Source organism: Neoarius graeffei, chromosome 2 (genome assembly GCF_027579695.1).
Source record: "Neoarius graeffei isolate fNeoGra1 chromosome 2, fNeoGra1.pri, whole genome shotgun sequence".
Taxonomy (NCBI): Eukaryota; Metazoa; Chordata; class Actinopteri; order Siluriformes; family Ariidae; genus Neoarius; species Neoarius graeffei.
In genome coordinates, this window is record NC_083570.1 from 20,664,249 (window position 1) to 20,688,962 (window position 24,714).

The window sequence follows — 24,714 nt, forward strand, 5'->3', positions numbered from 1 at the left end:
GTGTTTCAGGATAATAAGCTGTGTGTGTGGAGTGTCGGAGAGAACGGAAGTGACGACATGGAGGACGAACTGGACGGAGACCCGCAGCTGCTGTGCGACTACGAACACGGCGGGGATGTGTTGGACCTCCAGGTGGGTTCGGATTGGAGCTCATGCAAGGCTGCCAGCTCATTGGTTAATAAAACCGGAAGTGAATTGTAAATAAAAACGGAATGCAATAATTTACAAATATCAAAAACTGATATTGTATTCACAATAGAACATAGACAACATATCAAATGTCGAAAGTGAGACATTTTGAAATTTCATGCCAAATATTGGCTCATTTGAAATTTCATGACAGCAACACATCTCAAAAAAGTTGGGACAGGGGCAATAAGAGGCTGGAAAAGTTAAAGGTACAAAAAAAGGAACAGCTGGAAAACCAAATTGCAACTCATTAGGTCAACTGGCAATAGGTCATTAACATGACTGGGTATAAAAAGAGCATCTTGGAGTGGCAGCGGCTCTCAGAAGTAAAGATGGGAAGAGGATCACCAATCCCCCTAATTCTGCACCGACAAATAGTGGAGCAATATCAGAAAGGAGTTCGACAGTGTAAAATTGCAAAGAGTTTGAACATATCATCATCTACAGTGCACAATATCATCAAAAGATTCAGAGAATCTGGAAGAATCTCTGTGCGTAAGGGTCAAGGCCGGAAAACCATACTGGGTGCCCGTGATCTTCGGACCCTTAGACGGCACTGCATCACATACAGGCATGCTTCTGTATTGGAAATCACAAAATGGGTTCAGGAATATTTCCAGAGAACATTATCTGTGAACACAATTCACCGTGCCATCCGCCGCTGCCAGCTAAAACTCTATAGTTCAAAGAAGAAGCCGTATCTAAACATGATCCAGAAGCGCAGACGTCTTCTCTGGGCCAAGGCTCATTTAAAATGGACTGTGGCAAAGTGGAAAACTGTTCTGTGGTCAGACGAATCAAAATTTGAAGTTCTTTATGGAAATCAGGGACGCCGTGTCATTCGGACTAAAGAGGAGAAGGACGACCCAAGTTGTTATCAGCGCTCAGTTCAGAAGCCTGCATCTCTGATGGTATGGGGTTGCATTAGTGCGTGTGGCATGGGCAGCTTACACATCTGGAAAGACACCATCAATGCTGAAAGGTATATCCAGGTTCTAGAGCAACATGTGCTCCCATCCAGACGACATCTCTTTCAGGGAAGACCTTGCATTTTCCAACATGACAATGCCAAACCACATACTGCATCAATTACAGCATCATGGCTGCGTAGAAGAAGGGTCCGGGTACTGAACTGGCCAGCCTGCAGTCCAGATCTTTCACCCATAGAAAACATTTGGCGCATCATAAAACGGAAGATACTACAAAAAAGACCTAAGACAGTTGAGCAACTAGAATCCTACATTAGACAAGAATGGGTTAACATTCCTATCCCTAAACTTGAGCAACTTGTCTCCTCAGTCCCCAGACGTTTACAGACTGTTGTAAAGAGAAAAGGGGATGTCTCACAGTGGTAAACATGGCCCTGTCCCAACTTTTTTGAGATGTGTTGTTGTCATGAAATTTAAAATCACCTAATTTTTCTCTTTAAATGATACATTTTCTCAGTTTAAACATTTGATATGTCATCTATGTTCTATTCTGAATAAAATATGGAATTTTGAAACTTCCACATCATTGCATTCCGTTTTTATTTGCAATTTGTACTTTGTCCCAATTTTTTTGGAATCGGGGTTGTAAATGAGAACAACACAGAGCACCATAATATAATATCAACAAATAATAACATATTGGAAAACTTGGCAACTTGGTGTATGAGTATTGAAAACAAATATACTTACTGTCATGACTATAGCACCCAAAATATGTCCAACATGCTTTCTGTATTTAACCATTTATGAGAGAGAAAGCATTCGGAGCTTCATATTGACTAGGAATCAACTTGAAAAAATTTATTCCATAAAAATCGTATCGCAGCCAAGGCCTACCCTGCTCCCACATTTGCTTAGAAGTCCTTTGTCGTTCCTCCTCTTCAGACCGAGGTCGCTTTGTCCCCATCTCTGGTGGTTTCTGTACACCTTTCAGAAAATTCCACATCGCAACGTAGCTTTGGCAGATGTAGATGTAAACAACAAAAAAACCCACGTGTTTAAATGGGCGATAATGTGGCCACATCTACTGAATTTGATAACGTGATGTTGCAGCGGGGGCGGCACAGTGGTGTAGTGGTTAGCGCTGTCGCCTCACAGCAAGAAGGTCCAGGTTTGAGCCCCGTGGCCGGCGAGGGCCTTTCTGTGTGGAGTTTGCATGTTCTCCCTGTGTCCGCGTGGGTTTCCTCCGGGTGCTCCGGTTTCCCCCACAGTCCAAAGACATGCAGGTTAGGTTAACTGGTGACACTAAATTGACCGTGAGTGTGAATGGTTGTCTGTGTCTATGTGTCAGCCCTGTGATGACCTGGCGACTTGTCCAGGGTGTACCCCGCCTTTCGCTTGTAGTCAGCTGGGATAGGCTCCAGCTTGCCTGCAACCCTGTAGAACAGGATAAAGCGGCTACAGATAATGAGATGAGATGAAAACGTCTCTGTAAAAAGTGCATTGTTAATTATGGTAAACGTTGATTCTGTGTCTGTTTCGTGCGCGCGGCTCTGAGACCAAGAACAGGAAAGCGAATGAGCGCGCGACTCGGCGGAGGAACTCGGCGCACTTTCATGAAGCTGTTAAATTTACATTTTCGAAACAGCGCAGTTGTAGCCTTCCTTGTTTGTGATTTTAGAAATAAATCATTTGATAAGCCAAAGCAGTAGAGTGGAAAGTTTTAACTAATGTTTGCCTTTGCCTTGTGATATTATGGCCCTTTTCCACTACCCTTTTTCAGCTCACTTCAGCTCGCTTCAGCCCGACACGGCTCGCGTTTCGACTACCAAAAACCAGCACGACTCAGCTCGTTTCAGCCCTGCTTAGCCCCTAAAACTCGCACCGTTTTGGAGTGGGGCTGAAGCGAGCCAAACCGTGCTGACTGAGGCTGGGGGCGTGAGCAGACACTCCCCTGTGCACTGATTGGTGAGGAGGAGTGTCCTCACATGCCCACACACGCCCCGCGAGCGCGCTGGGATCTGTAAACACCGCAAACCCGGAAGGAGAATAATTACGAATTACGAGAATTTCTGAAGCCTTATGCGCCTCGCCTCATCTATACGCTCTTGCCAGTATCTGTCCGCGTTGTCGGTGACAACAAGCCACAGCACCAAGACCAGCAACACTAACGACTCCATGTCCTCCATGTTTATTGTTTACTGTCCGGGTCGTGAGACTACCGCTTAAAAGCTCACTGAATCAGTGACATACAGAGCATCGTGGCCGAGTTCGCGGAGCGCAAGGCTCGCCGTATGCCCTTCAAATAATGCGCGCAGTAGGCTATTGATGTTTTATTATGAGCCATGTACAGTATGTCGCCTAATGTTTTTTTGTTTCTGAGTTACATGTTCGTTTGAAGGACTTAATGTACAAAATAACATAGTTGCACCCCGTAGTGTTGAAATTGGTAAACACAGTGCATTCAGTGAGGTTTGCACCGCCCTCCTTTTATTTCTGACTCTTCCTGTCACCGTTGCAACCTCTGAGCGCTCATTCGTATGCCCTTCAAATAATGTGCGCAGTATAGGCTATTGATGTTTTATTATGAGCCATGTACAGTATCCTAATGTTTTTTGTTTCTGAGTTACATGTTCGTTTGAAGGACTTGATGTACTAAATAACATAGTTGCACCCGGTAGTGTTGAAATTGGTAAACACCGCAGTTGCGGACATTTTGTAGCCTAAAATGATGTTATGATAAGCTTTAATAAAGGGCCCGGTCATTTGCCCCGCCCCCGGCCCGGCTCTGACTTGTTCCGCCGCTGTCACTGATGTCACTGTTTGCGCTGCTTAATGACATCACGTGACGTCCACCCACTTTCGCTAACTCCACCCAATGTGTCCACCCACTTCCAGCCAGCACGGTTCAGCGCGGTTGTAGTCGAAATGCAACTCCAACAGCCCCGCTCAGCCCGACTCAGCTTGACACGGCACGGCTCAGCCGCGTTTGTCGTGGAAAAGCGGCATTAGAGAGTTTAAGAGGATCTTGGTGGGATTGGGTCCTCTGCGTCTGTATCTTGCGTGCGTGGGAGAGCAAGAACAGGAAAAAAAAAACAAAAAAAACAAGAAGATAGGGCAGGCTATGTGCGAGAGCGACCCCCAAAAGAACGCAGTTCTAGACACTGCGACACGTACACAGTTGATAAGGCAAACTGTTCAACAAGTTTAAAGTTACCCCTACTCTTTATTCAAACATGGTGGTGTATACTTTTTTTTTTTTGTGTGTGTGTAGGTGACACGGATGCGAGATTGTTAATGTATCTTAGTTCCATAGGCTACGTGGTTATCTTTTGTCCTCATTGCTTGGGCCAGATCAAACCATTAAACAAGCTTCAATTATTCTTACTCAGGCTTTCATCTAAACGGGGGAACAGGGGCGCTGCGCCCTCTTACTCTCGGCGTGCGCCCCCTTACCGACTCCGTGAAAACATCCCAGCAACACCACGTGACAATGTGTCTGATCATCAAATACGTTATAATTGCTCCAAAAATATTCCAATCATAGTAGATACACCGCCAGACGGTGCAAAAACAATCCGAATTGGCGTTTTCCAGACTGCGGCGCCATGTTGTTTACTTGTCGCGGCTGCTCTCGCGTGATTTGACATGGGTTACATACAAGGTCAGCTGACTTGTAGAGCGAGATTTCTCGAGACTGAATGACCTTTCACCCACCGGCACGGGAGTTTTTTTTTTTTTTTTCATTTAAATTTTTTTTATTGAATTTTTCAGACACACAGAAATAAGTACAGTTTCAAGATGCACGTTTTTTCTTTTGGTGTGTTTTGGTGTTGGCATCCTCTCATACACAAAAAAGGATTGTGAAATCCAAACAAACATGACACACAAGGAATCCATAAGAAAAGAAACAAGTCCACCAAATGAATGATGCAGGGTGCTGCATTTAGGCTCTGGTCTGCTTTGTGTAGCTCCAAAAAAGTTCCCAAGAGCTCCTCCCTTCTTCTTCTTTGCCTTTCAGCCTGCAGAGCATAGTTTCATAGGACGCTGTCTCCACCATTGCAGCCAACCACTCCCTCAGATTAGGAGACATGGCTGTCTTCCAATGTCTTAAAGTCACTCTGGAAGCTGTAGTCAGGCCCACCATGATAACAGAAAATGTTCCTTTAGATACATTTGGTAACTGAGACCTGTCCCCTATAAGACACATCACAGGAGTCAAGGGGATTGCTAAGCCACTCCATTCACTCAGGAAGTTGACAACTTCTGCCCAAAATGGAGCCACTAATGTACACTCCCATATACAGTGCAAGAAGGTTCCCAATCCTGTTTTACATTTCCAACACTTATTGTCAGTCAACAGTTTCATTCTATGTAATCTCACAGGAGTGTGATAGTATCTGTGTATAATCTTGTACTGTGTGAACTTCCCTCGTGCCTCTTTTACATACTTCCCACAGCCTGCCAGCATATCCAGCCATTTCTCCTGAGCAATATTTATTCTCAGATCCCTCTGCCACAACAGCTTCACATTAGTGGACTCCTCACTTACAGAAAAATTTGTTATTTTGTAAAATTGTGAAGCTGTGCAGCGATCCAGTGGCATTTTCATATATTCCATAATAAAATTCTCTGAAGAGTTACTAATTCGGGAATTTACACAATCCCTGATTTGTAAATATTTCCAGAAATGTTGTTTCCCTTCTAGTTTAAAATGACTGATTAATTCCTCATAAGACATAAATTGTCCATTTTTGTATAGATCTCCTATTATACATATACCTCTTGGTGTACTGGAAGCAGTGGCACTCGACACTTTACTAATATGGATGGCAGGGTTAAACCATAATGAAGCGTAAGGCTGTACATAGTGTGAAACCTTATACATTTGATGTACTTTGGGCCATACTTCCCTAGAGTGGACTAATACTGGACTTATGTCACTGCGCTGAGAGAGTATCTCCTTTACACTAAATGGTGAACACAACTCATTCTCAATGTCCATCCAGTCAAACCTGTTATCTGTCAGTTTCCAATATTTGGCCAACTTAGCCATTTCAAAAGATATGGCATATAACCTTGGGTCTGGTAACCCTAAACCCCCTTTTTCCTTAGAAGAACAAAGTTTACTTAGTTTGATCCGAGGTTTTTTGCCTTCCCATAGAAACTGTTTGACTACATCATATTTCTTAAAAATAGTGGGTGGTATCGTGATTGGCAACATCATTAATAGGTAATTAAATTGAGGAGCTATTATCATTTTGATAATATTAATTTTCCCCCACAACGTAAGTTTAATCCTCACCCACTTCTCCAGATTTGTTTTGATTTTTTGTAATAGAGGATTAAAATTTAGCCAAGGCAGCTCTCCCAGATCTTGACTGAGTTTAACACCGAGATACTTGATGCCTTTGGATACCCACTTAAATTAAAATTTTTCCACCATGTGAGGGAGGCATAATGAAGTTAATGGCATTGCCTCAGATTTATTCCAATTAACTGTGTAACCTGACAGTTTAGAGTAGGACTGAATAGTTTCCATCAAGTATGGCAGGGATGTCCCAGGGTCCGTCACCACAGCTAGAATATCATCCGCAAATAACAATAGTTTGTGTTCTTGGCCACCACACTCAACTCCCTTAACACTTGTATTTTTTCTAATACTGACAGCCAGAGTTTCTAAAAAAATTATAAACAGTAGGGGGCTCAAGGAACACCCTTGACGGGTCCCTCTAGAGATGCAAAAGAAGGGTGATATTAGTCCATTAGTTATTACTGCTGCCTTTGGTTCTTTTATATAATATCTTTACCCACTGAGAAAAACAGGGACCAAACCCAAAATGTGACAAAGCAGAAAAGAGAAAGCCCCATTCTACTTTATCAAAAGCCTTCTCGGCGTCTAAAGAGATGGCAGCTATGGGACCATCCTTAGAATGGGCAAGCCACAATAAATGTATTAACTTCCTCATGTTATCTGTGGAGGATCTATTCTTCATGAAGCCTGCTTGATTTTCATGTATAATATTGGGTAAGACTTGTTGAAGACGCAGAGCCAATACTTTGGTCAATATTTTACAATCCACGTTAAGCAAGCTGATTGGTCTAAAATTTGCTGGGTCTGTTGCGTCTCTATCTTTTTTTGGAATCAAAGAAATTAAAGCTTCATTAAATGTTGGTGGTACATGGCCTTTCTCAAAAGCCTCCTGATACACCTTAACCAACACTGGGGCCAAAATGTCTATGTATTCTTTATAATACTCTGCAGGAAGTCCATCATTACCTGGAGATTTCCCAGTATTCATCAATGATACAGCCTTCCTTATTTCTCCTTCTGTTATAGGTGACTCTAACTTCCTCGCTTGATCTATGTCAAGTTTGGGCATGTCAATATTAGAGAAAAACAATTCCTGCTCCCTTTGGTTATCATCGCAAGATACTGTTGATGTATATAGTTTCTCATAATACTGTTGGAATGTTTTGTTTATGTCTGTTGTTGAGGTTACCAGTTTATCCCCTTGTCTAATTGCTGAAATTAGACTTGAGGAGTCTTTACTTTTCACTTGTCTGGCTAATATCTTACCAGTCTTTTCCCCACCCTCATAGAAATTAGTTTTTAATCTATATAAGGAGTATTCTACTTTTTTATTGTAGATTTCCTGCAGCTGAAACTTAAGTTTACATAGTTCCTGATATTTAGATTCTGAAAATTTCAGTGCCAAATCATTTTCCCTTAATTTAATTTCATCTTCCAATTTTCTAATCTTATTTAGGTTTTCCTTTTTCTTCAAAGCTGAGTACGCTATCAATTTCCCTCTTATGTAGGCTTTTGAGGCTTCCCAAACTGTTGAAACATTCTCTATACTACCTATGTTTAGCTCAAAGAAAGATTTCAAATCTTCACCTAACAATGTCCTAAAGCCTTGATCTTGTAATAAGGAGGTATTCATTCTCCATCTGGTGCTCTTAACCATATCCGATCCAGCCATCATACACATTTCCACCGCTGCATGGTCTGTAATGGCAATACATCGTATATTACAACTACTTGCACTGTTAATTAAGGGGCTTGCAATTAGAAACATATCGATTCTGGAATGTGATTTATGGCAATGGGGAAAAAAAAGTATATTCCCTCTCCCGAGGATTGGTAAGTCTCCAGACATCTACAAGCGCCATGTCTTCTTTTAACATGTGTATTGCTTCCCTATCTTTAGTCATCAGTGGACCTTTAAACTGACTTTTATCTAATATAGGATCCATGACTTGATTAAAGTCTCCTGCCAGTATTATTTGCCCATCCATTTCTCCTAGAACCTTATTCACCTCATGAAAAAAGTGTGGGTCCCCTTTATTTGGCGCATAAATGTTGCATAATATCACCTGTAAACCCTCTATTATCGCCTCCACACATATCATTCGTCCCTCTGTGTCTTTAACCTCTTTAAGCAACACAAAGTGTATGTTTTTACTGACCAGAATCATTACTCCATTGCGTGAACTTAAAAGTGAACTATAAAAAATATGCCTGACCCAGCCTGTTTTAAATTTTTCTGATTCCCCTTCATTTAGGTGGGTTTCCTGTATGAAAACTATGTCTGCCTTATTAGTCTTCAAATATGACAGCACTTTACGCCTTTTGACTGGATTCCCGCTCCCATTAATATTCCAAGACATATACTTAATACATCTCCTTGTCATAATTGTTCAAATGTCCCTCCATAATCATGTCTACAACACTGTGTATGATCGAGATGCCCACACCTACTGGTAGCTTTCTTAGAGGACCTGTACTTTGCAAAACATGTACACACAAACTGGAAAAAGAACATTTTCAAAACGAAACGGGTAAAAAGAAAAAAAAAGAACTAAGAAAAACCAAAATTCAAGCCAGACAACGTCTGACAGTCCTGAAGCTGTCATCTGCAGCCTTGAATGTTCAACGAAAAACCTTATCTGGTCCGTGGGTTACCGCTCCTCCCGCCTGTGTCCCCTCGGTGGCAGCTTTGTCACGTGAAACTCCCCCGACGTGATCTTTACAACACGTATGGGCTCTTGAATACAAACATGCGTCAGCTCTCCTCCCTCGTTAAATGCTCAATCTCCATCCTGGTTGTTGTTGCTGATGAACTTGTCTGTCGCTGTAGTGAAGCTCACGTTTTTCCCCTGCCGCTTAAAGCGCAGTGTGGCCGGATAGGCCAGTGTGTACTTCACTTCCATCTCCTGAAGTTTGCGCTTCACCGGTGTGAAGGATTTTCTCTTCTCCGCCAATTCTTTCGTCATGTCGGGGAATACCGACAGCCGACATCCTTCCCACACGAAGCCCCGTTTTTCTTTTACCACATTTATTACTTTATCTCTCGCTGACTGTCTCAGGAACCTAATGAGCACCGGTCTCGGCGGTCGTCCTGGGTCCGGCACGGGTGTGAGCGTGCGATGTGCTCGCTCCATTTCAAACTCAGCAGCATCAGCCCGAATCCCCAGTCCCTCTTCTAAGATTTTCTGAACACAGCTCAACAATGTCCCATTGGTCCCAAATGTCTCCTTCAAACCCACTAGCCTCACGTTATTCCTTTTGCTATTATTTTCCATTGCTTGAACGCGCTCCCACATTGCCTCTATTAGCTTACTTTTCTTGTCCTTGTCAGCGAGGGTCTGCGCCGTAGTTTCCTCCAGGCGCGTGATGCGTGTTTCGGCCTCCGACAGTCTCTGTTGCATGGCCTGCACTGTTGTTTTCAGCTCAGTTGTCGTCTCCTTAATAGCCGAGACGTCCGTTGCGACACTTGACAGTGTTGTGCTCATTTTAGCAATTTCTGTGAACAAACTGTCTAAGGAGGCAGGTGGCTCACCTGCTGAGCTTTCCTCATGTTGGGGGCTTTTCCGGGTCGCCATGCGGTCTGCGCTTTTAAAATACTTCGACATTTCGCCTATTTTCTGTTGTTTCATTTCAATAAGGCAACACCAACCATCTGTTCTAGAAGGCGGAGGTAGATCTTTCTCAAATGCGAGCCTCTTTTTTTGAAATAATTTACAATTTTACACGTCGGGGAGAGGAGAGTCCCTAGACTGCCGCCATCTTGTTCGCCGTACCCACGTGACTCCCACCGGCACGGGAGTTTTTGACAGAAGTAGTTCGCGAGTTGTTTTTGTTGACACTTGGGCATTTAAAGATGTCATCCCACGGGACGAAGCAGAAGAAAGCCAAAGACTGTCCGGGACAGAAGAAGATTACTTCTTTCTTTTTCAATGTTGACAGACAATTTGTTACAATTTCCCTCTCAGATAGTCTCAGAATGTCCCATTGGCGCATTTTTCAAAGGCTTTGCATGGCGGGGGGGGGGACAACTGGCACCATCTCCCCCCCCCCCCCCCCCCCCCCCCAATTCGCTCCCTCGCCATGGTGAGCGCCCTCATACTAAATTTTTCTAGAAAAAACCCTGCTTACTCTTGCCACATACATGATTTTATTTTAATATTTTTCCAAAACTGATATTCAGTTCAAACGTAATTTCAGGAATAGATCTCCATGTGTAACTTGTAATTCACCCGTCTCATTTTTAAATGTGTCAAAAAATTTTCGGTGAGTGCTTAGCGCGCACATCACAGACCTCAGCGATTTTAAAATGTCGGCTACGGCCCTGATTCGAGCTGCGCCGTTCCACTGAGCCAGCCAGCCAGCCCTGAGCGCGTGGCATCACAGCGGGAACCAGTTTTAAGGCTGAGGCCTTTGACAGCTATAGACCGAAGTCGTATAAATAAAAATTTACGGTGAAAGTAAGAAATGCCATAACCGACTTGCTCAACTAAGATTGATTTGATTCCACTGACACTCATTAAAACAGGATGGGTCGCAAACCAAAGCTAAAAATGGTTACTCTGAAGTAGGGTTCGATTTACCTGATCTTAGAAGGTCCCAGCTGTGTGCTCATTTACGATTGGATCTTCAATAAGACGACCTCTGTCTGGCTGGATGTTGACTCTCATTATCTCTAGCCGCTTTATCCTTCTACAGGGTCGCAGGCAAGCTGGAGCCTATCCCAGCTGACTACGGGCGAAAGGCGGGGTACACCCTGGACAAGTCGCCAGGTCATCACAGGGCTGACACATAGACACAGACAACCATTCACACTCACATTCACACCTACGGTCAATTTAGAGTCACCAGTTAACCTAACCTGCATGTCTTTGGATTGTGGGGGAAACCGGAGCACCTGGAGGAAACCCACGCGGACACAGGGAGAACATGAGTGGTGTAAATAATCCTCACTGAGGTTTCGGGCAGCGCTACAAAATGGTGTCCTCACTATATAGTGCCCTTTCTAGTGAATAGGGAGCGATTTTGGACACATCTGCCAACGTTGTCAAAAGACGCGTGCGCCCTCTTTCGAATGCTGACGTAATCAAGCCGGAAGTTTTGTTTTGATAGCAATCAGGAAAGTCTGAAAAAAGTCGGCAGTAATCATTTAAACTCGTTTTTGCGCAATGTTTTGTTTGGAAATAATGGTGGCCCTGACCCCTGGCTGAAGCTTCACGTTTCTAAGTCTCGTGAAGATGGCGCGGATAAGCGACGTGGACCAAACAAACTAAATTCAACACGGCTAAAAACCGAACAGGCCGATAAGTAGAATATTCAATTGCAATTAGTTGCCAATACGAGTCACGATATAAGGTTACTCAAACCGAAAACGTAATTAAATATCGCGCTAATTAAGAAATAAAGCAAGTTTAATAATGACTTCAGTTCTCCTTTAACTTATCGCCGTGTTCTCAAAGCTGGGCTTCCCAAGTCTACACGGTGCAGTGAAACGTTAAGACGTTCACCAGCCAATCAGGTTACGCTTTCCTTGTGAATATTCATGAGCCACCCTGTAGGGAAAAAAATTGCCACTGGCGCACTTGCTAGACCGTTCCGTTATGTTCGCCAACTTGGGAGGATCCATCCTGTCAAGGAAGCTTCTTCGAACCGTTGAGTGATTCGATAACCTCGCCGTGATCTAGAGCTGGGCGATAAATCGATTTTATCGATTAATTCGAATTTACAGTTAAGGACGATGTGTTTTATGAAGATCAGTTTTAACTTCCGCCACCGACGCTCCCTTCTGCGCATGTGCAGGACGGATCGGGCACCGACGCTATAGCCCTCCTCCCGCGCGCTTGCCATAGACGCACGCAAACATGGCAGCGATTGGGGGGGGGGGTAGCTGCAACTTGTGTCTAAAGGCCAATTTATGCTGACAACCCAGTCCTCGCAGATGGCGTCGCAGATAGCGTCTGCGTAGCCCCCCCCACCTTCGCAGACGCTCTGCGTGCACCTCCCAAAAATTGTGACCACCGCAGAAGCCTCGCAGACAGCGTCGCAGACAAGAGGGCTCTGATTGGTTCACTCTACATCCGCTGTACATGCACTTCCGCTTCCCTTCTTTCCTGGTTTGGTTTGTTTTCACTACCGCCATTTTTAAAAACACGAGCGAAGATGGAGCAGCACGAAGAGCGGTTGATCGAGGAAGTGAGGAAGTACGTACATCTAATACGACTCCAGTTCTAGTCATTATAAGTAACCGGAGGATAAACACTCCACTAACCACACCCACCAGCTACTCCTAGCGACTTCGTGCCCCCTTGCGTTGTGGCGGTGAATAACATCGCGCACGCCTATTACTCCCTGCTCAGCAATAAATTACAACTGTCTGCGAAAAGCTATCTGTGAAAGCCTTGTCGCAAGAGCATGCAGAGGCCCTAAGAAAGGAGTAACTTCTGTGATCTGGAATTGGTTCGGTTTCGCAGCGTCGGACGCAGACCAAACAAGTCCTTGTTGTAAGGTGTGTTTGAAAACGGTTGCTTCCAAAGGAAGCAGCACGACGAATTTATTCCAACCCCTGCTGCTCCCAGCGGGATGAACACAGCCGCAGCACGAGCGCACCATCCACAGTAAAGCAAGCAACCGTCCCGGACACATTTTCGAGCTGTGCGCCTGATGATACGAATGGGGCGCAGTGGAAGGCAATCACAGATGCTATCATGATGTTTATTGCAAAAGACATGGTGCCCGTACATGCGGTGGAAAAGTCGGGGATTTTTTTTTTTCCTATTTTGTCAGCTTTATTGAAAAGGACACTATTTTTTTTTTCGCAGTCCAAATCCTGCGCTCTGATTGGCTGGCGAGCGGGTCTGTATCCTACGGTACGGACCCCGGTTATGGACATCTGTCGACTCACTCGTTCACAACAAACATAGTAGCATTTTTTGTCAACATTTATTTTTTTTATTATTTTTTTAAATAAGATTTATAATATCAAAAATCTTAAATTTTTGCCAGCATTTCTCAGGAGAATAGCACTAATTTTACAGCATGGAAGGCGATAACGACAGTGTTCACAGCGAAAGTGAGTTTTACTACCCTGAGGAAGACGAAAAAAAATAAAACATTTCGCGAGAAAGCTAAAAACCTGTATGTTAAAGCCATTTTTATGTTTAACCAGGGTTTTTTCTAGAAAAATTTAGTATGAGGGTGCTCACCATGGCGAGGGAGCGAAGCGGGGGGGGGGTTGTCCGTCTCCCCCGCCTCCGCCGTGCGAAGCCTTTGAAACATTGAGGCTACAATGGGACATTCTGAGACTATCTGAGAGGGAAATTGTAACAAATTGTCTGTCAACATTGAAAAAGAAAGAAGTAATCATCTTCTGCCCCGCACAGTCTTTGGCTTTCTTCCTCTTCGTGCCGCGGGACGACATCTTTAAATGCCCAAGTGTCGTCAAAAACAACTTGTGAACTACTTCTGTCAAAAGCTCCCGCGCCGGTGGGTGAAGGGTCATTCAGTCTCGAGAAATCTCGCTCTACAAGTCAGCTGACCTTGTCTATGTCAAATCTCGCGAGAGCAGCCGCGACAAGTAAACAAACAACATGGCGCCTTAGTCTGGAAAACGCCAATTCGGATTGTTTTTGCACCGTCTGGCGGTGTATCTACTATGATTGGAATATTTTTGGAGTAATTATAACGTATTTGATGATCAGACACATTGTCACGTGGTGTTGCTGGGATGTTTTCATGGAGAAAAGATCGTTTTGAGAAAGACTGCATGTTGTGCAGTAGCATATAAGTGCATGGCCTAAGTGTGACTTGGGGTTCAATCGGCATTTCGGTAAGAGGGCGCAGCGCCCCTGTTACCCGGTTTAGACGAAAGCCTGTTAACTGAAAATTCATATTTGCATTGTAAGAGATGTAAAATAGATATAGATTGCATATATGTACATTTAGAATTAATATTTCCATTAATACTTTTTATAATACAGTATTTCTGGTTAATTTGTAGAATAAGAAGAATATAAATGCATCTTAATGTTAAGAATTCATTTAGTAATGTAAGAACGTAGTTATTACGAAGCTGTGATGCAATTTGACTTGCTGCGGAAGTAGTATAAAAACGTGATCACGCACTAAAGACAACAGAACAGAAGCCTTGAGCCAAGGAGCACCACGGTCTTTTGACCGGCACCATCGGCGACGTGCCTTGCTGCAGCACGTCAGATTTAGAAGTTAGGAATTCATCTTTTGTTTTGTATGATTTAAAGTTTTAGTAAAGATACAGACAACTCAGAAATGCTGCATTCAAGACTTTTTTTATTTCTGTTGTGTGCCGCGTCTGAAAGAACTTCGAGGTTCAAGGCTAGTGAGAGCGAACCTGCACTCGCACCTCTAACTGTTGCTAACGCCGAGCAAAAACATGGCTGAATCCTGAATGACTCCTATTTGTATAAATAGGGGACTACATAGGCGGCAAAATGTAGTTGTTTTCCTGCCATGGAAGTGCACTTGCATACCGAGGAGGAAGCCATTTGCATTACAGCCGTGAACGAGGATTCAAAATGGCGTCTCGGCTCGGTTTTCCCTTTCGAGCACTCTCGTTTTCTGTTAGAATTTGGTAAAGAAAATTAAATATCTTATTTACCAGCTGAAGGTCTGTCCGTACGGTGAAATACCGTGACCTTGGCATTGAATGAGGGCCTCGCTCAGTACTTTCAAGACCTCGGTCACGGTATTTCACGAGACGTGTCAGTGCCAGTTTGAAACTAAGCTATGTTGGAGAAAGCTTTCTAAAAGTTCCTGTATGCTCTCACTTTTTACAATGGCATGGTCTGCCATCTCCTCTACAAGCTTTTTTGGTTTCTGGTTGCACTTTCACCCCAAAGGGGAAATTTAAGTGAAAACAAAATAAAGGCAAAACTTGTTTTGAACCATTTCTTTGTCATTTTTAGTAGGGGGGGAAATCGATTAAAATCGGATTTTTTGTGAAAAAATCGAAGATTTTATTTTATTTTTTTTTTAGGCCATATCGCCCAGCTCTACCGTGATCTCATGGAAACAAAATCAGCCGTATGATTCAGAATCGGCATTCGCTTTGTTAGCCGAGTACCCTTACACGTACAAGGAATTTGTCTTGGTAGCATTTGTGTTCACAAAAATGATCAACGTGACTGAACCAGCAAACACAGTTGGGGACAAAGGAGTACGCTGCACCATGAGAACTCAGAACAGAGCCTAATCTAGGGTGTGTAATATGCGATAATGCACGTTTTTTATCTGTCTGTCGCACATCCACTTTTTGGGCACGAGAGTGATATCGTGTATCTATTCATTTTGTTGCGCATTTATAAGTAGAGAGCGTGTAGTCGCGTTTTACTGAATCTTGTGCGTATCAATTTGTCAGCACCAGCTAGCAAGCACTGCGGTAAATGTAGCGTTGTTTACACACCAACCGGAAAATATCGGAAAGGACCGAAGTATTCCGAATGGTTTATTTAGCGGGTAAAACAGTTTTGTGAACTATTATATCATTGGTCACTGAACGGGAAGAGAGTGTATCTCAACCAATCGTGTGAAGTGTCTTTTAAAAATACCCAAAAGCACATGGCATATCGTTCTGTCTCATCCAAACATAACAATGTCAAAACGCGTGGTCACGTTGAAAGACCTTTGGACGAAAAAAGGAAACAAAACGAAGACACAGAAGTGACGGATACTAATCCAGCCGACATTACACAACCCGATGCAAGTACTACCGATGAACCAACCAAGAAGAAAACGAAATATGAAACCGAAGTCGACAATGTTACCACCGAGGTGACAGTCCAGGCAGATACGAGTTCAGCTGTCGTTATCGTCGATGAGCCTGAGGCAACGGGGACGAAATCGAAACGCGATGAAACTAAAGACAACGCAACGAAGAAAAAAAATGAAGTATGAACACACTTCATTACATTTTTCAAGTTCAGATCTGATCATAATGTTTGTGCAATACTATAAACTGTGGATAAGTGTTTGCTGGTATGGTTTTCATATCACTGTATTAAAGGATATGTATAGTGCTATAATTATGATATTATATAGATTATAGATTAATTATATGATATAGATTTTTTTTTTCTTTCCGTGCTTCCACGAAGGCAGTCACATTTTCTGTTCTCCCTCTCCCTCCTTTTTTTCCCTGCTTGTGCTTCTGTGTCTTGTCTCGTCTGCTGTACTTTTTGGAGAGACTCTTCCTGCATTACTTTGTAAACTAAAAAAAGCATGGAATTGATAAACTGGTCTCCTAACGAAATTGACACAGTTTTCTCGACGAGAAGTTTGGGTTTGGGGGAACCCGTCTGTCCTGCCGGAACGTTTGGGGCTGGTTACACGATGGATGTGTGGGAGCGGTGGCAGGTCGTGTGCCTGGCGATTTCTTTCTGTGGAGGACATGGAAGATATCTACCTATTCGGAACCATGATTACAGGACTTTTGCTGATTTGGATTAGGCATTGCCCTGGTATATCGAGGAAATCAGACAACGGTAACAGCTGTTCAAAGCCCCACAAAGCTGCCCGATATGATTGGAGTGGTGGGCAAAGCTGTTGGCACTCAGACTGTGGACATTCAGAACTTTAACCACAAAATGGTTGTCATCTTGGAGCAGCTTTCAGCTTTGCAAGGAATACGTTTTTCGGAGATCAGTTTGAATAGAATGGACGGAATGGACAAATATGGACGAGCGGTGTGGATGTGCCAAGACTGCGTCTGGAAAGACCAAACGATTCATGTCTTATTGACATGCGGCGCCCTGAGACAGCACTGGCCTTGGTTCAGGCCGTTGCTGAGGAAACATTTCCCCCTGAAGATCACTGCCGGGAGACACCCTTGCATTCCTCTCTAACTCTCCGTGGTCGCCATTTTTACCCCCAGTGTGACAAGTGGCTGCGTGACCAGCGCCTTCATGGCTGCAGGAGCGGACGGCTGCTTGCTTGTGCTGGATTACCTACCCCCTTAACCCCCCCCCCCCCCCAAGTCCCGTGTTTAAAGTGTACTTTAAATGTAAACTTTAAAGAGGTTTTTAAATGTTCCCACACTGTACTCCTGACAGGAGCATACTGGGGGGGGGTGTTCTTTTTTTTTTTTTTCCTTATTTCTCCTCATGTTGTGTTTCCTTTTTATCTTTATCACTGTCTTCCTGTCCTGTCTACCCTATGTCAATTGTATGTTGTATATGTACGGACAGGTTGACGGCTAATTTCGCTGGTACATGTGACTAGTGACCAATAAAGGGCATCATCATCATTAACATCTGATACGAATGTTTGTTACATGTATTTAGTTTTATTAATAAAACTGTTCTGTTTATAGATGTACTCTTATTTTTCTGTCCCCACTAACTGGAACAAATGAGGGATATTTTTACCCATGTTAATATTTTCTGTCCCCTGTTTCTACAACTAGTGCAGGATCTGTCCCTTATTTTCAAATTCTTAGATTAGGCTCTGTCAGAAGCAGGGTTGCCAGATTGGATGGATTGTGTGAAGGTTTTTTATTTTATTTTTTTTAAATCTACCATCGAGCACTTATGCAAATGTTTCGTTTCCATTTCAGTTCCTGGATCAAGATAGACTCGTTACAGCGTCATCAACCGGAGCAGTGACCGTCTACAAACTCCATCCTGACAGCCAGGTATTAAAACGTTTGCCTTTGTAACTTGAATTTTTAGTTAGGATTCTTATGTTGATCAAACATTGCTAGATCTTATTTTCTGTCTAAGCTTCAGGGTTCTATCGATGTCTGTCCATCCTGTACAACGTGTACACTGGACTGCATTCATTGGCAAGTTGTGATCTAGACCCCTTGCGCATGACGTCACATATCACGTGATAATTTCACCTGGGGGTCAAACACACTGTCTTTTCATGTAAGCAAGGCTTAATCTGTCTTCAGTATGGTTCGTTTTAGCGCCGTAGTTGTTCAGATCGTTCAAACGGATAAAAGGGATCACTGTGTTGCCGCTATCGAGAAAAACGTTGAAAAACGACGAAGAAACGAGCGGTTAAAGAGAATACGACGAGAGGAGTGAAGCCTGGAAACGCCCACCCACTGAACTTTACAACAGCTGCATGCATGTGAAATGGAAAAATAAATTAAAGCAGGATAAAAAGTACAACCCTGATTCCAAAAAAGTTGGGACAAAGTACAAATTGTAAATAAAAACGGAATGCAATGATGTGGAAGTTTCAAAATTCCCTATTTTATTCAGAATAGAACATAGATGACATAAAATGTTTAAACTGAGAAAATGTATCATTTAAAGAGAAAAATTAGGTGATTTTAAATTTCATGACAACACATTTCAAAAAAGTTGGGACAAGGCCATGTTTACCACTGTGAGACATCCCCTTTTCTCTTTACAACAGTCTGTAAACGTCTGGGGACTGAGGAGACAAGTTGCTCAAGTTTAGGGATAGGAATGTTAACCCATTCTTGTCTAATGTAGGATTGTAGTTGCTCAACTGTCTTAGGTCTTTTTTGTCGTATCTTCCGTTTTATGATGCCCCAAATGTTTTCTATAAGTGAAAGATCTGGACTGCAGGCTGGCCAGTTCAGTACCCGGACCCTTCTTCTACACAGCCATGATGCTGTAATTGATGCAGTATGTGGTTTGGCATTGTCTCATCTCATCTCATTATCTCTAGCTGCTTTATCCTTCTACAGGGTCGCAGGCAAGCTGGAGCCTATCCCAGCTGACTACGGGCGAAAGGCGGGGTACATCCTGGACAAGTCGCTAGGTCATCACAGGGCTGACACATAGACACAGACAACCATTCACACTCACATTCACACCTACGGTCAATTTAGAGTCACTAGTTAACCTAACCTGCATGTCTTTGGACTGTGGGGGAAACCGGAGCACCCGGAGGAAACCCACGCGGACATGGGGAGAACATGCAAACTCCACACAGAAAGGCCCTCGCCAGCCCCGGGGCTCGAACCCAGGACCTTCTTGCTGTGAGGCGACAGCGCTAACCACTACACCACCGTGCCGGTTTGGCATTGTCATGTTGGAAAATGCAAGGTCTTCCCTGAAAGAGACGTCGTCTGGATGGGAGCATATGTTGCTCTAGAACCTGGATATACCTTTCAGCATTGATGGTGTCTTTCCAGATGTGTAAGCTGCCCATGCCACACGCACTAATGCAACCCCATACCATCAGAGATGCAGGCTTCTGAACTGAATGCTGATAACAACTTGGGTCGTCCTTCTCCTCTTTAGTCCGAATGACACGGCGTCCCTGATTTCCATAAAGAACTTCAAATTTTGATTCGTCTGACCACAGAACAGTTTTCCACTTTGCCACAGTCCATTTTAAATGAGCCTTGGCCCAGAGAAGACGTCTGCGCTTCTGGATCATGTTTAGATACGGCTGCTTCTTTGAACTATAGAGTTTTAGCTGGCAACGGCGGATGGCACGGTGAATTGTGTTCACAGATAATGTTCTCTGGAAATATTCCTGAGCCCATTTTGTGATTTCCAATACAGAAGCATGCCTGTATGTGATGCAGTGCCGTCTAAGGGCCCGAAGATCATGGGCACCCAGTATGGTTTTCCGGCCTTGACCCTTACGCACAGAGATTCTTCCAGATTCTCTGAATCTTTTGATGATATTATGCACTGTAGATGATGATATGTTCAAACTCTTTGCAATTTAACACTGTCGAACTCCTTTCTAATATTGCTCCACTATTTGTCGGTGCAGAATTAGGGGGATTGGTGATCCTCTTCCCATCTTTACTTCTGAGAGCCGCTGCCACTCCAAGATGCTCTTTTTATACCCAGTCATGTTAATGACCTATTGCCAATTGACCTAATGAGTTGCAATTTGGTTTTCCAGCTGTTCCTTTTTTTGTACCTTTAACTTTTCCAGCCTCTTATTGCCCCTGTCCCAACTTTTTTGAGATGTTGCTGTCATGAAATTTCAAATGAGCCAATATTTGGCATGAAATTTCAAAATGTCTCACTTTCGACATTTGATATGTTGTTTATGTTCTATTGTGAATACAATATCAGTTTTTGAGGTTTGTAAATTATTGCATTCTGTTTTTATTTGTAATTTGTACTTTGTCCCAACTTTTTTGGAATCGGAGTTGTACTTTGGATAAAATTGTTACCTTCCGTTACACACTTCTCAACCTGTGTGACTCAGTTGTGCCTTTTGAATGGAGAATAAATGAAGAGGGAACTGAACATTAACCGTTTACTGAAATTATTATTGCAAGGGCAGTGGTCTCAAGGTTTAGGGGAGTAAAAGGGTACGAGGCAGAGAATAGGCGGGTACAATTTAAAAAGGCTGAAGCCCTTCACCGTGAACCGTAGGCGAGAAAACTGGGTTTATCTGAGACACGGTTTCAAGGCATTTGGGGAGGGATTTCCAATTTATTGTAAACGGCAATAGAGAGTCTGAAGTGATGGTGATCGATACTAAAAGTTTCAATAGAACTGCCATATAGTAATGAAACAAAAAGAAATTTGACACTACAAAACTTTTATATATTTTTGACATGTAACTGTTAGTTGATTTTGTAAACCTCAAAAATGTTTTGTATCGTCAAATTTCTTGTTGATTCATTATTCAACTTCTGACCAATCCGAGTACTGATCAAATCCTAAAGCTTCTAGAGCGGTGTCTGTCGTGATATCAGGTTCTTTACATGTTCGATCTTCCCCTTTATCCTTCTTTTCTTTGCTCTGTTGCCTTTTGCACAAGTCTCTTCACTTCAGATGAATTCAGATTAGGTGTGTGCATGTATAAAAAGTGTACACACCCTGTTAAAATGATGTAAAAAAAAAAAAAAAAAGAGACCGCGATAAATAATTTCAAAACTTTCTCCACCTTTAACGTGACCTGTACAATTCAGCTGAAAAACAAACATCTCTGTTAGGAGGAAAAATTAAAAAAATGTCCAATAAACTGGTTGCATAAGTGTACACACCCTTAAACTAATACTTTGCTGAAGCACCTTTGGATTTAATTACAGCATTCAGTCTTTTTGGGTCGGAGTCTATCAGCCTGCCACATCTAGACTTGGCGATATTTGCCCACTCTTCCTTGCAAAAGCGCTCCAAATCGGTCAGATTGTGAGGGCGTCTCTTGTGCACAGCCCTCTTCAGGTCACCCCACAGATTTTCAATTGGATTTAGGTCTGGGCTCTGGCTGGGCCGTCCCAAAACTCTTCTGGGGGTCATTGTCGTGCTGAAAGATGAAATTCCTCTTCAGCTTTCTAGCAGACACCTGAAGGTTTTGGGCCAAAATTGACTGGTATTTAGAAATATTCATAATTCCCTCCACCTTGACTAAAGCCCCTGTTCCAGCTGAAGAAAAACGACCCCAAAATATGACGCTGCCACCACCATGCTTCACCGTGGGTATGGGGTTCTTTTGGTGGTGTTTCTGCACCAAACATACCTTTTGGAATTGTGGCCAAAAAGTTCAACCTTGATTTCATCAGACCAGAACACATTTTCCCCACATGCTTTTGGGAGAGGTGCTGTATTTTTATTTTTGCAAAATGTATCTGGGCCTGGATGTTTTTCTTTGACCCTACCTCATAGTCCAGACATATGGAGAATACGGGAGATTGTCATCCCACAAAGTACACAACCAGTACTTGCCAGAAATTCCTGCAGCTCCTTCAGTGTTGCTGTCGGCCTCTCGGCAGCCTCCCTGACCAGTTTTCGTCTTGTCTTTTCATCAAGTTTAGAGGGATGTCCAGTTCTCGGTGAGGTCAGTGTTGTCCCATATTTTCTCCACTTCTTGATGATGGTCTTCACTGTGCTCCGTGGTATATCTAATGCCGTGGAAATGTTTTTGTCCCCTTCTCCTGACTGATACCTTTCAACAATGAGATCCCTCTGATGCTTTGTAAGCTCTCTGTGAACCCTGGCATTTGCTGCAGGATGCAACTGAGTAAATGCCTGAACCTTATTTGGGGTTAATCAGAGTCATTTTAATTGACAGAAGGTGTGAACCCAAAAAGACTGAATGCTATAATTAAATCAAAAGGTGCTTCAACAAAGTATTAGTTTAAGGGTGTGTACACTTTATTTATTTATTTTTTTAATATCCTGTGTGTGTGTTTTTATATATAAATAAAACGGCAACTGTACAAAATCAAATGCCTATAAACTTGGACAGATGTATAATTTTAACGATAACCGTTAACATTAACTCTGTGACATGTCAAGTCTCGATATGTGACTCCCCTACAAGGATGCACTGCATTGCGTCGCAAGTCAAAATGTAAACCATGTCAATGCGCCGAGTGGGCGGGTTTGACCCAAAACTGGGCGTATACAATAATGGGATAGCGATCAATTTTATTTATAATATTTAGCCGACCAGCATTTATACAGTTAGGTCTATATATATATATATATATATATATATATATATATATATATATATATATATATATATATAATATTTGGACACTGACATTTTTGTTTTTTTTACCTGTTTACTGAAACCGATTCAAGTTATAGTTATATAATGGACATAAAGTCCAGACTTTCAGCTTTCATTTGAGGATATCCACATGAAAATTGGATGAAGGGTTTAGGAGTTTCAGCTCCTTAACATGTGCCACCCTGTTTTTAAAGGGACCAAAAGTAATTGGACAATTGACTCAAAGGCTATTTCATGGGCAGGTGTGGGCAATTCCTTCGTTATGTCATTCTCAATTAAGCAGATAAAAGGCCTGGAGTTGATTTGAGGTGTGGTGCTTGCATTTGGAAGATTTTTCTGTGAAGAAAGCATGCGGTCAAAGGAGCTCTCCATGCAGGTGAAACAAGCCATCCTTAAGCTGCGAAAACAGAAAAAACCCATCCGAGAAATTGCTACAATATTAGGATTGGCAAAATCTACAGTTTGGTACATCCTGAGAAAGAAAGAAAGCACTGGTGAACTCATCAATGCAAAAAGACCTGGACGCCCACAGAAGACAACAGTGGTGGATGATCGCAGAATAATTTCCATGGTGAAGAGAAACCCCTTCACAACAGCCAACCAAGTGAACAACATTCTCCAGGAGGTAGGCCTATCAATATCCAAATCTACCATAAAGAGAAGACTGCATGAAAGTAAAAACAGAGGGTGCACTGCATGGTGCAAGCCACTCATAAGCCTCAAGAATAAAAAGGCTACATTGGACTTTGCTAAAAAACATCAAAAAAAGCCAGCACAGTTCTGGAAGAACATTCTTTGGACAGATGAAACCAAGATCAACCTCTACCAGAATGATGGAAAGAAAAAAGTATGGCGAAGGCATGGTACAGCTCATGATCCAAAGCATACCACATCATCTGTAAAACACGGCGGAGGCAGTGTGATGGCTTGGGCATGCATGGCTGCCAGTGGCACTGGGTCACTAGTGTTTATTGATGATGTGACACAGGACAGAAGCAGCCGGATGAATTCTGAGGTATTCAGAGACATACTGTGTGCTCAAATGCAACCAAACTGATTGGTCGGCGTTTCATAATACAGATGGACAATGACCCAAAACATAAAGCCAAAGCAACCCAGGAGTTTATTAAAGCAAAAAAGTGGAATATTCTTGAATGGCCAAGTCAGTCACCTGATCTCAGCCCAATTGAGCATGCATTTCACTTGTTAAAGACTAAACTTCAGACAGAAAGGCCCACAAACAAACAGCAACTGAAAACCGCTGCAGTAAAGGCCTGGCAGAGCATTAAAAAGGAGGAAACACAGCGTCTGGTGATGTCCATGAGTTCAAGACTTCAGGCAGTCATTGCCAAGAAAGGGTTTTCAACCAAGTATTAGAAATGAACATTTTATTTACAATTATTTAATTTGTCCAATTACTTTTGAGCCCCTGAAATGAAGGGATTGTGTTTAAAAAATGCTTTAGTTCCTCACATTTTTATGCAATCATTTTGTTCAACCCACTGAATTAAAGCTGAAAGTCTGAACTTCAACTGCATCTGAATTGTTTTGTTCAAAATTCATTGTGGTAATGTACAGAACCAAAATTAGAAAAATGTTGTCTCTGTCCAAATATTTATGGACCTAACTGTACATGGACCCGTACAGACATATTTCACTCGGTAATCATAGCGGCGGCTAAAATTACAAACTTGCCCGTGGTTCGAGGCCTTTTTGAAAACCAGGCATCTCATGTACCGCTCCGCTTCTTCTTCGTCACCATTTCTAGCCATGTGGTGGCGCGGCTCAATCACAGCACGCGAAACGTCGTCAACACCTCGTCAGCCAATCAGAGTCCATCTT

At 42.8% G+C, this 24,714-nt stretch overlaps 1 protein-coding gene across 1 annotated transcript in view; it reads left to right on the forward strand.

The window, feature by feature from the left end:
- Window positions 1-24,714, forward strand: part of nup43 (nucleoporin 43) — a 42,281-nt gene that overhangs the window by 326 nt on the left and 17,241 nt on the right. Inside the window, exons 2-3 of the mRNA XM_060913968.1 lie at window positions 10-132; window positions 18,014-18,091. Coding sequence (XP_060769951.1) covers window positions 10-132; window positions 18,014-18,091 — 201 coding nt within the window. The remainder of the gene's footprint in view (window positions 1-9; window positions 133-18,013; window positions 18,092-24,714) is intronic.